Here is a 14,138-nt window from a genome sequence, read left to right on the forward strand (position 1 = left end):
TATTTACAGATGAGTGGGTAATTCCTAAACACTGAATTTTTTGTTCTTTAGATCCATAGATATTTTTAAAATACCAAACCATGTTTTTAAAAATGGTTGCATTACAACTGAAAATGAAAAAAAGGTTTTCAGTTGAAAAAATAGTAGGAAGTTTTAATGCGTTTGAATCAAAATCTGTCAAATCTATTAAAAAAAAAATAGATCGCTGATGAGATGTAATTTCTCTATACCTCTGTAAAGAGAAGTTAGGTGTAAGGGGAATCTTGACTTAATTTCTGCTAAAAGTAATCAAATGAAATTGAAAAAATTTGAAAAAGTAATTGATTTGATTTAAAATTTGTCTGATATATGGGGTGATTTTGAAAATCACAGGAATGCCTTCGCATCGGTTCACAGATTGATTAATGAAGTTATTTCAAAGTTTAAGGGTGGAGTCAATAACCTTAAAATTCCGGTAAAATAAAGTTGTTTCCATTTATTAACATCACGCCCCCAAACCTAAAGTATTATTACAAATCCAGTGAATTTTACGATCAAGTTTGCAAAGTTTAAGATTTAGAAATGACAGTTTTGATAATTATATAAAATTCTACACCATTCTAAAAAAAAAGAAAAAATAAAACAAGAAAAGAAAAATAGTATTCAATGAGTTAAAGCTGAAAGTAAATGTATCAAAGTAGCGATTAAAGCATTGTGTGCAGTAAATTAGTCTTACAATAGAAATTTGTTCACCGATATTAGATATTTATGTAAGGCAGAAAGTGACGTCAGAGTTACGACCAAATCAAAGGTAAATTTTTGAAACAATGTCAGATGATATTTTTAAAAAGTTAAGTAAAAAATTTGAAGTTCTTTACAGAAGTAATGTAAAGTAGCTGGATAATATGATAATGAAAGGAGGAATTTAAATCACTGGTGAAGAGATATTGCTTGCAGAGTTGAGTAAGCTAGATTAAAGTTATTAGGCTCTTTTTTCATGAACTGCTTGACTTGAAAGCACACAAATTTTTTTTTTTTTTGGATCAACTTTCGTACCTTTATGTTGCATTGGAATATATTTTTTTTAAATTTAATACCATTTATTTTATATTCCATTTTTAGGTAATAAAAATTCTTATGCAGCCATTTTAGTTTATTGGATGTGGCAAGAGTAATCAGAAAGACATTTGAAAACTTTCCAGGGGTTTTGATTGTGGATGAAACTTACAGAGTCAATAAATAAAGAATGCTTTTGTATATATTAATAAGTGAAGAAAGTTATGGCCACAGGCACATAGTTGGTTTCAGTTTTGTTGCCAATGAAAAAAAGAAAGCACCTAAAAATCAAATAGGTGGGCCTGGAAAAATAAATGGAGAAAGTTAAAATTGTAGTACAAAACAAAGGTCACAATGAAATATTTGCAGGGTTGTCCAGTTACCTAAATTTTGTTTATTGCAGGTATTTACAATTGAAATAAATAATTGAAGATTGAATCAAAATATACACACAATTCACTTGCACTTCAACTTTTATATGCAAATTTAGACAAATATATGCAATATATGACAGCACTATGGATTACAAAATAGAATCTATAAATCAGAAAATAAAAGATGATCTTCATAGAAGCTTATGTATATCTGAAGCTACTTAATATTTGCTCTAATATGCAAAGCATCTAACTATGCCATAGGACATTGATCTTTTGTACAGCAGATTTCTGTCTCATAGAAGCTGAATAATATGAAGAAGTTGTTGATATCATTATTAATAAATTAACTTCCTATGCAGCAAATGGTGTACATGAATTGATGACAAGGTTTAAAACAGAAAAATATGCATGTGGTTCAGAAAGTTGCTATTTGCTTATAGCAGCCATGGGACCTCCATTCTGATAACTTTTCAGCAAGAAACAACAATAAAGACAAAATTCTCTTTTTAAAAACTGAAAAAAAATCCCAAGGTGGTGTCAACAACAACAACAAGGTGGTTAATGACTAAAAATTTAAAAGGTAAAAAGCAGAATTTTCATCTAATCACAAAAAAAAGAGTCTTAAGAAAAAAAATCTGAAGAAGAAAATATCAGTGACGTGATGGTTTTATGCAAGTCTTTGGCTGATATTATTTCATCGTTTGGCTCACAGTTTGGACCACATACTAAAAAGTAGACACAATGAATCTAGTTTTTAATTTATGGTCCAAAGGTCAGAAGTGTGCTGGTACACATGAATGATAATTGGATACAATTATGATGCATACAATCCTTGTAAAACTTCATTTTTTTAATTTTCTGATGAAAAGGGTTGTTTTCAAGATGAAATTGCTTTAAGAGTTTCCAAGGAATCAAAGATGAAATTGCTTTAAGAGTTCCAAGGAATCAAAGATGAAATTGCTTTAAGAGTTTTCAAGGAATCAAAGAGTGATGAGGAGAATAGTTTACAAATAAAATGCACTCCAAAAAAAAAAAAAAAAAAAAAAAAAATATGAGGAGATTCAAAGAAGGAATTTATTGAAACTGTTAATGAATTTGTTTTAGACTTAAAAAAATTCCAGAAGTTGCTTTTCTAATATTTCTGAAATGCCAAATGATCAAGAAAATGTATTGTGGTCAGTAAATATTTATGAAAAAAAGCAATCAGAACATAACACTAATGAATATTCTTGCAATCTTTAAAATAATGGAAGTTGTCTAACTATCATTAGAACAGGATCCTACTCATTTCAACAAGTGCATAGAATCTCCACCTGCTTATGGAAATTATGAAAAAGAAATACAAAAATGGTGGAAAAAGAGATGGTGTAATTGAGGTTTTAGATTCTAATATCTGAAAGCACTTTGAGCAAACATCTTAAAAGTAGAGGAGCTAGCAGTACTAAGAGATGAAGACATTTGGAAAATTGCTTATACAAAGGTCATGTTTTACAGTTTCCACAGAAAAAGATAATGATAGTATTAAATAAGAAGGCATATGGTATATCAAAAATATATATTTCTTGCATTTGCAGACTTCCCAAAAGCTATAAAGATAGGATGATTGAATGTTCCAGTTGTAAGGAGTGGTACCATGTCTGTGATTGCAAGAGGAAATATGTGTGGATAAAAGAAAAGATGGTGATAATTCAAATTTTGTATTGATAAGTTAAAACCACTCACCATGAAATTGTTAGTGAAAAAATTAGTTTAACGCTTTTTATATCATTTTTTTGTTACATTTGTTCGAAGATTTGTAAATTTTTTTTTTCATTGTTACCTACTACTACTAATAATTTTTCATTATACTGTTACTCTTTTTTTTTTATTTCTTTTTCTTTTTTTTTCCCCTAAGCATTTTGTTTTTTTATTAAAAGGTTTTCATATGAAGTTTTTTTTAAACTTTATTTTGTGATCATTTCATTTCCTATAGAATTCATAGAAATTATTTCGGGTTTTAAATGTACTTTAATTATCTGGTAATAGATGTACTTTTACTGGTAGAAAAGAAGTCAAATACGAATCGAGTTGAAGACAACCGCCTAAAATTTACAATTCATGGCTTAAATTAATTCATAATATACCATCAAAATTTTTAATTTCACGAGTTTTGATTAAAAGATGTTGTTAACTAATGTAAAATGAATTATAAAGTAAATCTTCGAACAATTGCCTAACAAAAACGAAGACTTACGGAAATAAAGTAAGAATAGGAATACAAGCATCTCTAATAATGGACTGTAAGACAAAGTAGAGTAGCCTTCTATTAAATTATGGAACAAACTTATTAAGTAAAAAAATTGTTTACAGAAAGCAGGAAGCCATTCCAAGATGATGAAGTAATAATTTTATGAGAGATTATATTACTTTGTTGTTGGGATGCTAGGGTATATGTAGCCATTTAAGTATTGTAAACAGTTGTCGTTTTTGCTCAAAAAATAAATGCTTCCGATCTTGCTGTAGCACGAAGATCACTTGCATCTGACACTCGATATAAATGAATCACCTGAAATGATATCTGAGACTATCAATAGTCTTTCAAGTATTGAAGATTAATTCAATCATCTTATTACAGTAAGAAAATCTCCGACGTTGCCAGTTAAATAAAATTCGTCATTTGCCTAGCTGCGTCGGGGATTTTCAAAAAAGAAACGATACCATTTGAAAAGTGAGGTACTCACGATGGCTTCTTATCTTTAAATGAGTTTATATCCAAATCATATAAACTCATTTTATAAGGCTTTATATTTTAAAATACTTTACCAGCACCAAATTAAACAAAATATAGGAATTTACGGTAGATGTTTTAAAAAATAAATAAAATATAGTTATTTTAAAAAACATAATTGGGCTATGATCAAATATAAATGTTGCACACAAGTATGTAACATTTACTTATCTTCCTGCTAAAAATGAAAAAAGGAAGACATGATCGAGAGATGAAATAATGCATCCAAACCTTCCTAAGCTTGTGCTATAAAAAATATAAAAATAATAAAGTTTAATCCCAGGCTAGAAAGCTTTGGTGTTTAAAAGTACCAAAGCTTAAAATATTTACAAAAAATAAAATTCATTCAAGAAAACATTCACACAAGGCTTTGTAATTCGAAGTCTTAGTATCCTACAACACAATCTAAAGAAAAATCTTATTTTGAGACAATATTCTGCAAATAGGTGCAAATTTAAGAACTAGGTTTACTAATTTACTGTCATATTTTTACAATAATATTTTCACACAAAAAATTTAACTAAAAAAGTTTTACTATGATTTTACTATAATAATTTGATGATAAATAGAATACATTTATAGTGAAACATTATGTTTCTTTTATTATCTTTTTAAATTTTACACTTTTCGTCAGGATGAACTTGTTATTTTTCTCTTCCATCCCGCGATGCCACCGTTGTATTCGTTATATATTTGGGAAAATGTAAGACAGTCTTAGCTACCTCAAGAAAGGACCTTTCACGGTGCTCTACTTTGACGAAAAACTCTTCATAGTTTTTCGATATCTTCATAGTGATTCGGTATCCAACAGTTGAACAGATTGCTACAGGTATCAGAGAATGTTAAGTAGAAGTTTCGGACCAAGCATCCTGAATCTGTGGTCTTTGGCCTTACGGTCTCTGATGGCAAAATTATACTTCCGATGTTCATCAAGACCGTGGTCAAAGTTTGTGTCAACAAATGTTTACCAAGGTTTTCTTTTTTTTCTGGATTTTTTTATATTCAAAAGTATCTCAAGCTTTTAATTGAGTCTAAACTCCAGAAGACAATGTGATTTTCCAGCAAGACAATGCTCCGCCACATACGCCATGTAAAACACAGAAATTGCTCGAAGAGAACATCCCGGATTTCTGGCGTAGAATGTCTTCAACCTTATCTCGATAACTAAATCCTCTTGATTTCAAGGTCTTGGCGTGTGTTAAGACCCTGAAGGTTTCCATCACTAGAGAATGGAACAAAATGTCGCCAGATTACCTCAAGAAGACGTGCGCCAAGTTCAGATAGAGAATTAAAGAAGTCATTTCTAACAACAACTTGCATTATTGAACAGTATCTTTATAATACATGTTTTGAGCTTTTCATTAAATATATTTGTTTCCCCAGTCACTTGTTTTTGATCTGGGTTTGGTTGTAGCTTAGATCGCTCAAATTGCTAAATTTATGGTTGCATACAATAAACCTCTAAGGTTAACTTTACTTCTAGACATCAATAAAGCACCGTTTTTTTTTCTTAAGTACCTGAGTCTCTCTGAGCATTGCCAAACTTGTGCAAAGAGTTGTTGGATATTCAACCTAAATCTCATCAACAGAAAAAAGATTTTGCATCAAAAGTTTTGTCACGGATTTTGATTTAAGTTTTTACTTGAACTGAATTTCGTTCCTCATTTGGTCCCTAATTTTGATCCTAAGGTGGTTGATTATAAAAAAAATAGCGCCATGTTTATGAAAGGTGTGTTATGTGTAGAAGCATTTTCGGATTTCTTTTATATAATACCTGCAATGATTTTTTGAGGTATTAATACCTAATTTATTTTGTTCTACACTCATAAAAACACAGATATTTACAATGACAACAATAAGATTGAAGCAGATTGAAAAAAGATCTTGCATCAAAATTTTTGATGCAAAAATTTTGCATCAAAATTTTTTATTCCTAATTTAATTAATAAATTTTTTAATCCTAAGGTGATTGATTATACTGTATTTAGACCAAAACCAGAGTACAATGACTTCGACTCCCATATCTTTCCTGTGTTTCCAGTTCCGACTCTACAGCCATATATAAAAGTAAATTTTTAAAAATATTTGATAATTAAATAACACACAGTAATTTGTTATTTCTTCTGTTTACTTTTTAATCTTGATCAAAATTTTTGTCATCTGAAAAATCCAAAGCATACCTTGCTCAGCATGATGTTTCAGTTTGTTTAACAGCCTCTTGGATCTTACAAACGATTCGTATTGGTGGTCTCGAACATAATTGGTCTCTCCTCATCACATAAGACTTGTAGCGAAGATTTTCATGAACAGTCATTTGAATTGTGGCTTCTGAAACGCCCAGGTCTTTTGCGATGGACCTCATTGACTTTTGGGGGCTCTTATCAACAATATTCTGAACTTGATGAATAAATTCAGGTGTTCTAGTTGTGTCTGACCTTTGCTCGTGCTTTTTACATTTAGCAGCTTGATTATAATCATCATCATTTTCTTCTAACTCCTTGCGAACTTTAAAAACAAAATATCGGACGACTTTAAGAAATTGTGCGATTTGTAAATCGCTATGCTCTGCCTTTAATGCTACAATCACAGTATGTATATTCATTTCTTGTGTTAGTTTATTAACTGTCATTTTTAATTATCTGCAAAAAAAAAATATGATGACTTTACGTGATGTTCTCAAATAGCTGACAAAAGTTAAGAAACTAAAAACTTATTTTCATGAAAAATGTATAATTAGTAATTTTCTATTCAAAAAGTCCTTCATTAAAAATTAGGGATGGGAGTTAAGGTTAGTTTTAGTCTAACTAAATATAGTCGACTAACTTTTTAGTCTAACTAAATATAGTCGACTAACTTTTTAGTCTAACTAAGAGTAGTTGACTAAAACAAGATTTAGTGCTAAAAAAAACTGAATAACCAATACCATGAAATTATATAAACATAATATGAATTATGACAAATAAATCAATTTAAAGACATTCATCAAAATTTATTGTTTTTAAGAAATTTAAAATACCTAATTTGTGACAATTAGGTAATAAAATTGTTTTGTTTGTACCTAGTATTGGCCCAAAATTTCTTTTATTGAATTAAATAAAAATTGGTTTGTTAGCAGAACAACTCCGTCAAAAACAGCTGATATTTTATACCGAAAACATAATTAGTTATTAGCATTTTAATAATAATTTTTAAAAGAAAAACAAAATTGAGAGTAGAACAAGATATATATTCAATTACACAATATAGAAATAATAAAAAACATTAATTGCCTGGTTCAATATTATTGTTGTCATTGTAAATATCTGTGTTTTTATGAGTGTAGAACGAATTAAATTAGGTATTATTACCTCAAAAAATCATTGCAGGTATTATATAAAGGAAATCCGAAAATGCTTCTACACATAACACACCTTTCAAAAACATGGCGCTATTTTTTTTTATAAATCGATTTTACATGTGATTTATAATTTATAATTCACTTTAATTAGAAATTGAGAAATCCAGATCTGAACCGCTTTTCATTAAAATTTAAAACAAGTACTTAATAATAACGAAGGACTAATTAGATAAGTTTTATTACAAAATTCCAGGTTTATATGTCGCAAACTTTTCTCCAAAAACTTGAAAAACTCTGAAAATTGACCTGGAAAAAGATACCCTGGAGATGTAAATTGTAACTTACAGTAATTTGCTATTAAAAAAATGGCGCTCAAACCACTTCACAACTAAGACATTACAAGATTTTAAAAAAGTATTTTTTGGGTAAAAGTAACAATATATTTTTCGCAAATAAAAAAGTCGACTAAATTTAGTTAGACTAAAATGTTAGTCGACTAATTTTAGTTACGTTTTTTTAGTTAAGTTAGTTACAATTTTTAGTTTTGGTCATAACACTATTAAAAATGATTAAAATCGACAAACAAACAGTCTAATAAACTAACAAGTAAATAAATTAAAAAAGCTAACATTAATATTAACAATAATCCTAACAAGAAATCTCAAGCATATTTTTTCATTTTATTTTTATTTTTCATTTATTACCAGATATTTCAAATTTGTTTTTTAAATGCAGGATTTCTATTAAATTTTAAGATTCGGCTGTATTTTCCAATTCTGCTGTAGTAGGAACATCAGTTGCATCTGACACACTTCTTATAACTAAGGGACCTGAAATGTTATTTGAGACCATCAGTAACTCTGATGTTATCTACTTGACTTGCTCGCTGATTTTCAAAAAAAGAAACAACACTATTATAAATTGGGTGATTATTTACAGAGCTTCGTATCTTGAAATGGCTTTATATCCAATTCAAGGATCTTAGGAATAAGATCTGACCCTCTAACCTCATTCTTCTTAAAGTAAATTTATACATTTAATTAACTATGAAAGCATTTGTTGCTAATTATAAACTAAACTTAACATCAGCGCTCATTTGAAATCAAGAAATACTTGCCCCGTTTTGTTTTTGTTTGCATACATGACCACATGATGCATCTTAAAGTGAAAAATAGGGACTGGTATTCGTTCTTGTAAAAATATGGGTTAATAATGAAGGGAAAAGTGGGTATTAGTGCAGATTAACATTTGCTTTAGCAAACCAGATTTCTTAAAATAAAAATTAATGTCAGATGACGTGGTGCTTTTTTTTTTAAAAAAAAATTTTGATTCTTTAAATCTTTAATTTGATGTGTAGTATACATATAATTGAAGACTTTTGTCACATTTTTTGGATTCCTAAATAACAACACAAGTCATTTAGGAATCCAAAAGTGCAGTTTCCGACTTTTAGGAATAAGTTTATTATCTCCCTCAGCTTTCATACGAACAAACTTTAAGTTAACTGAGTTGCAGTTTAGTAATATGATAAAATAATATTACGAAATAGTATAATGCAATAACATAATGTACAAACGTAAATATAGTAAAATAATTTAATAGTAAACAAGAAAAAGCACAGTATAATAATTTAAAAGTATAACAGCTTAATTTAATAATAATTTGTTAAACTGCAAAGAAGCTTTATTCCACAAACAAGCAAGGAAAAAAACTTTTTTTTTTTTTTTAATCAAATCACTATGCAAGTATTAACAACACTGGTTATGCAAGTAATAGCAACATTGGTTCTGTTTGTGCTTGAAAAAGTAGTCATTAAAATGGATTATAAATGTTTCATATTTCATCATTCGTATTTTATTGGTAGTTAAATATAATTATAAGTTACATAGTAAGCCACTGGACACTTTTCCAAAAGGGACGTCATTCAAAATCACTTAGAATTACCTAATATTTCTTTATCGTAATTTTCAATTCATGTTTAAAAAACTTCAGTTTTATTTTAGTTATATTTATTTTGTCCTTTTGACTTGTACTGCTACAGGTAGTTATTTATACTGAAATTAAGCCTAACCCAGGGTACGGTGACCCGTACGGTTAATTGGATCAACTATAACAACTCGAACCGCAGAAAGTCATAGGTTACCTCTGCATTAGCAGTTTTAGAAACCCTGGCTATGCATCAACGTTAACTGCAAAACCGAATAATCAAGGCAAGAACTCAATTCGGTGTGGTCTACTATTTCAGCTTAAATACGGTGGGTGTGATGAAACATCAAATATTGATTCCGACAAAAACTTGTTTTGGCCAATGACTTATGACCTGACCGAGCATTTCACTCATTACAAAGAAGTTAAAATTGAGGGGATTCTTGAACGGTCTCAATTATTCCACAAATAATTACAAGTTTTGATCAGTTTTTTGTAGTTTTTTTCTCTCGAACAAAAAAAGATTTTACTTTGAGAATTTTATGAGTGAAAAGAATTTTGCTTCGAGTCCGAGTTCCGAGTGAATGAAAGAGATGAGTTTTAGTAGGAGTTTAAAACACTGCTGAGAGATTCTTTGTTTGGAATGGTTTCAACATGACAAGACATTTTAGGTAAGAGTTCTAAGAGTGTTAACAGCAGAGTTTTGAATAGTATTTATTTGAGGATCATGGAATGTAAAATATTTGAAATATTCATTAAATATTATAAAAGAAGAGAAATACTAGTTGTAAATATGAAAATGTTGTTTTTATTTTTCTTTTTTTTTTAAGAAAAAAAAAAGTGTAAGGATAATTTTCAACTCTCCATTTCTCGTGAATTCTACGCTTCCATCTTGTTTCTTTGGGAAATAAAAGAACGTTTGATAAAATCTGGATTGACACACAACAAATTTCTAGAAAAAAAAAAAAAACGAATAACTTTTCTCCTATTGGTTCATTTGGAGAAAATATTTTGATCGATTAATTTTAACAAAAAAAGATAAATGATTTGATTTTCTCACGAATGAGTTACCTTGCATTACTATCAGCATTTTTGACGTATGGACAGTAAACACTGCAATAGCTAGCTACAGATATTTGACCGTCTTTCTCAAATCTAGCGTCATCTCCGGTCCAACCCTCACAGCAAAAGCACCGACCAGTTTTTTCGTCACATTTGCCATTGTTTGTGCTACACATCGGATTGCATGGAGAAGGAAGTCTCGCCGGTTTACATGTCGGATTTCTAAACAAAATATTGCTTTTTCAAAAAGTGGTGCTGAATTAAAACAACGATTTGCATTTAATTTCCTTAAATTGAATAATAACTTACTCTATTCCCAAACCTAGGTAAGGGCACGGTTTGTTGCAATTGAAGAGGATTCCATCTGTGTTATAATGATTGTTTGCATATTTAGCATTTTCACCTGTCCAGCCTTTACAGCATTGACAAGTACCATTAATGCATATCCCACGATTGTTTCCTTCGCACACTTTTGGATTGCACTTTCGGATTGTATTTGAAGGGTGAGTCAGTTCAGATATGCAAAACATGTTTCTAAGTTATCAATAAAAGTTTGTTGAGCATTCTTTTTTAAACACATTTTATAGAGAAAAATATATAGTAAAATATAGAGATGAAATACTAACTTGACGTTGTGTGTGTAATGACATGGTATGCTGCAATCATTAGCAACAACCCTATTAATTCCCCATGCTCGATCTTCTGTGTCTTCCTTGTAGTTTGCTTGAGCACCTGTCCACCCATAATTGCATAAACACTTGCCAGTACTTTTACCGCTGTTATCTAAAATGCACCAACCACCAGGAAAACATTGACTGCAGTAATCAGCGCATATCAGCCCTGCCCCGACACAATGAGCATTTGAAATGTCATTTAACTTTTTTTCAATTTTTTTTTCGATAATTTTTTTTATAAATGCTTCATTATCATCTTTTTGATCATCAAATTCACTTTCAATTGAATGTGAGATTCTTCCGTTTGACACATGTATAATCAAAAGAAAGAAGATGACAATCTTCATATTGATTTAGAAAAAAACCCAATATAACCTTATAACATTTACAGATTGCTTACCAAGTTATTTTTTTATCAGCCATTTGAAAAAAATTTCCGATTATTGCGTCACAGGAAGCTTAAACCATCTATAATTATATATGCACAAAAAAAAACATCTATAAATATCATGAGATATTTTAACGGATTAACAGTTCGCAGACAAATGATGAGGAATCTTTAGTTGTTATTTATAGCTATATTTTTTGAGAATATAAAACCAGTAGGGCGTATATACATAATTTAAGTTGTTTCTAATAGAGTTGATGAAAGCGTTTAAAATGTTTGAAACGCACTTTTCGATAAAACTCGTTTTTTTCATGTTACAACATTCAGAAAAAATTCATTTTCATATCTTAGCAAAGAATTTTCATATCTTAGCAAAGAATTTCCTTCTTCTTGATGACGTGCAAGCAATTTGTTTTTTACTGATATTGGTTGATTGGTTGATTTTGGGTGATTGTCTTATTGAAAAATATAATTTCTATCCGGAAATTTGTCTCACACTTTGTCTTGTTGAAAAACATAATTTCCATCCGGAAATTGATGTTATACTTAGTTTTAATTGGTGAACTAAATTATAATGGTATTTGTGTTGGTCCATGATTCCATCAACTCTGTACAAGTTTTCCACCGCATGAGCAGTGAGTACATCCAAAACTGTGTTTTTTTATCATGCTTTACTGTTGCATGTGTATACTCTGTATACTCTATATGCTTCACTTTTTTTTTCCAGATTCTTTCTCGATAATTGTATCGTAGCACAAGAGGTGACTTATCTGTCTATATGACACATTATTATTGATCTAAAGTCCAGTTCAAGTGATCTCTGCACCATTTTAGTCTTTAAACACGTTTTTTCTAGTTTATGAAAGGATTCTTTGTTTACCACCACAGAAGTAAACTCTTTACCATTCTTTATCCTTGCAACAATCGTATTGTTGCATAAGTGTTCAAGATTGAAATATAGCTTTATATGACTTACTGGTATCCTACCATTTTTCACTACTTCCCTGACAATCAAATGGTTTTCGTTTTCTGATGTTTTCCGCTTTCTTCCAAACCATGAATTCCAGATGAATTTAATTTCCAGATAAAAATCTGGACGCAATTCTTTGAACTGTGGATATACCACTTCCAACTCCTTCTAATCTTCATTGTACTTTTGAATTGTTCTACCTTTATCTAAGTCTGAAACATGTTTTTTCCTAAATTGGTAAATATGAGTTTTAAATAATAAACAAACGATAAAGTTTGTTTATCATTTAAAACTAAATACTAAAATAATATGAGTATGAATGTCTCATATCCAATTAATGGTTGAACATTGGTTGAAGCAGAATCCTATTTGCCATTTAAGTATGTTAAAAATTGTTAAAACATTTTATTTAAATAAAAAATGTGATATTTTTTTAAACATGAACAGATGAAAATTTAAAAACAACTTTACATTACAAAAAAAAATTTATAAAACCAACACTCTAAAACAGGAAAACTGTAATTTGAAACAGAAAAAGTTATTTAAAAGAAATCCTTGTGTGGCCGGTTGTTAATTTGAAGACCCCACTTTATTTATTTTTAGTTTTAATTAGTGAAATAGTGTGAATATATTAAGTATTAAATATTTAAAATCAAGAATGAAAATATTAGCTACAATTAAATTTTACTTTATTTAAAAAAATATATTTGATATTTTTGTTTTTAACTTTTAGCACTTCTGCAGTTTTTTAATTTTTTTTTTTTTTTTCTGTTTTAATGAAAGAAATTATAGTAATTGTTATCTTATATTTAAGAAATAGAATTTTAAAATAATTAACATTGATTTTGTCCAGTTGGGGAAAGGTATACAAGAAGACAAGTACGCCTCATGGAATTTATAAATGGGGTTTCTGAGCCCATATTAACATCTGTTGGTAAAAAGAAAAGGTCATTAATTCATTTAACACATAAACTTATGTCATATATGTCAAACTATATATCAAAAGGAATCTCAATTATATTAATTATGATAAAAGTATTTTCATTAAAACCGTTGAATTCTTTTCCACACCAAGTTATCTCTGCACAATCAAAACGATTTTAAAATTTCGAAACAGAAAATAAGACGGGGGCGGAGAAAAATCCGTTAAAGATCAGTTTTCTAGATCAGTAATCTAGAAAACGGATTTTTAACTGCTTTACAATATTTTAAAGAATGAATGATACAACTATAGTTTCGTAGAATACAACGATAAATTTCGTCACGTGTTACATGTGCAATTTTGTTTAAAAATCTAATTTTGCTCAAAAATGCAAACTTATTTAAAAATGATTCTGATGCAGTCAAAAAGAATGCTCTCAACTTACTGGCATTGGTTCACATAAAAATAAAAACTTATGGAAAAAAAACAGAAAATCATTTTTTTTTACAACCAGAAGCTTACAAAAGATCTTTTATTTTTTTAAAGTTATTTAAAGCAACTCTCGATAATTTCTTGCGTCTTTGTTATAGGATTGGCACCATCGAAACTGCATGAAACTTTTCTTTGTTTCAATTATTTTATATCTAACTACAAAAATAAATTAAATACTTAGAGCTTAA

The 14,138-nt window shown here is 29.1% G+C and overlaps 2 protein-coding genes and 1 long non-coding RNA gene across 4 annotated transcripts; 1 reads left to right on the top strand and 2 right to left on the bottom strand.

Moving 5' to 3' along the window:
* Positions 1-350: 350 nt before the first annotated feature.
* Positions 351-5,561, top strand: LOC149885886 (uncharacterized). 2 transcript variants are annotated; one of them, XR_016454357.1, is made up of 3 exons: positions 351-942; positions 1,102-3,092; positions 4,814-5,561. It is a non-coding gene; the product is annotated as an uncharacterized LOC149885886 (long non-coding RNA). The 2 variants fall into 2 exon arrangements; XR_016454356.1 differs by lacking the exon at positions 4,814-5,561 and having other exon boundaries at positions 1,102-3,257.
* Positions 5,562-6,068: 507 nt separating this feature from the next.
* LOC149885887 (uncharacterized) lies at positions 6,069-7,605 on the bottom strand. Its single transcript, XM_090093653.1, has 2 exons — positions 7,527-7,605; positions 6,069-6,818 (listed from the first exon to the last, which is right to left on the bottom strand). The coding sequence occupies exon 2, from the start codon at positions 6,806-6,808 to the stop codon at positions 6,365-6,367; it is 444 nt and encodes a 147-aa protein (XP_089949779.1). The 5' UTR covers positions 6,809-6,818; positions 7,527-7,605; the 3' UTR covers positions 6,069-6,364.
* Positions 7,606-10,234: 2,629 nt separating this feature from the next.
* Positions 10,235-12,515, bottom strand: LOC145184671 (uncharacterized). Its single transcript, XM_080060409.2, has 4 exons — positions 11,131-12,515; positions 10,814-11,038; positions 10,514-10,726; positions 10,235-10,394 (listed from the first exon to the last, which is right to left on the bottom strand). The coding sequence occupies exons 1-4, from the start codon at positions 11,523-11,525 to the stop codon at positions 10,322-10,324; spliced, it is 906 nt and encodes a 301-aa protein (XP_079916535.2). The 5' UTR covers positions 11,526-12,515; the 3' UTR covers positions 10,235-10,321.
* Positions 12,516-14,138: the final 1,623 nt, after the last annotated feature.

This window comes from Hydra viridissima, unplaced genomic scaffold (genome assembly GCF_058129835.1).
Source record: "Hydra viridissima isolate aposymbiotic clone 2 unplaced genomic scaffold, HvirCarnegie_v1 scaffold_7, whole genome shotgun sequence".
Taxonomy (NCBI): domain Eukaryota; kingdom Metazoa; phylum Cnidaria; class Hydrozoa; order Anthoathecata; family Hydridae; genus Hydra; species Hydra viridissima.

Excerpts from the sequence above, each read along its gene's own strand:
- LOC149885887 (XM_090093653.1), bottom strand. The coding sequence starts at position 6,808 with ATGACAGTTAATAAACTAACACAAGAAATGAATATACATACTGTGATT.
- LOC145184671 (XM_080060409.2), bottom strand. The coding sequence starts at position 11,525 with ATGAAGATTGTCATCTTCTTTCTTTTGATTATACATGTGTCAAACGGA. Across the intron at positions 11,039-11,130 it reads CATTACACACACAACGTCAA|AAACATGTTTTGCATATCTG; the intron begins GTTAGTATTTCA and ends TTGATAACTTAG. Across the intron at positions 10,727-10,813 it reads TACCTAGGTTTGGGAATAGA|AAATCCGACATGTAAACCGG; the intron begins GTAAGTTATTAT and ends TATTTTGTTTAG.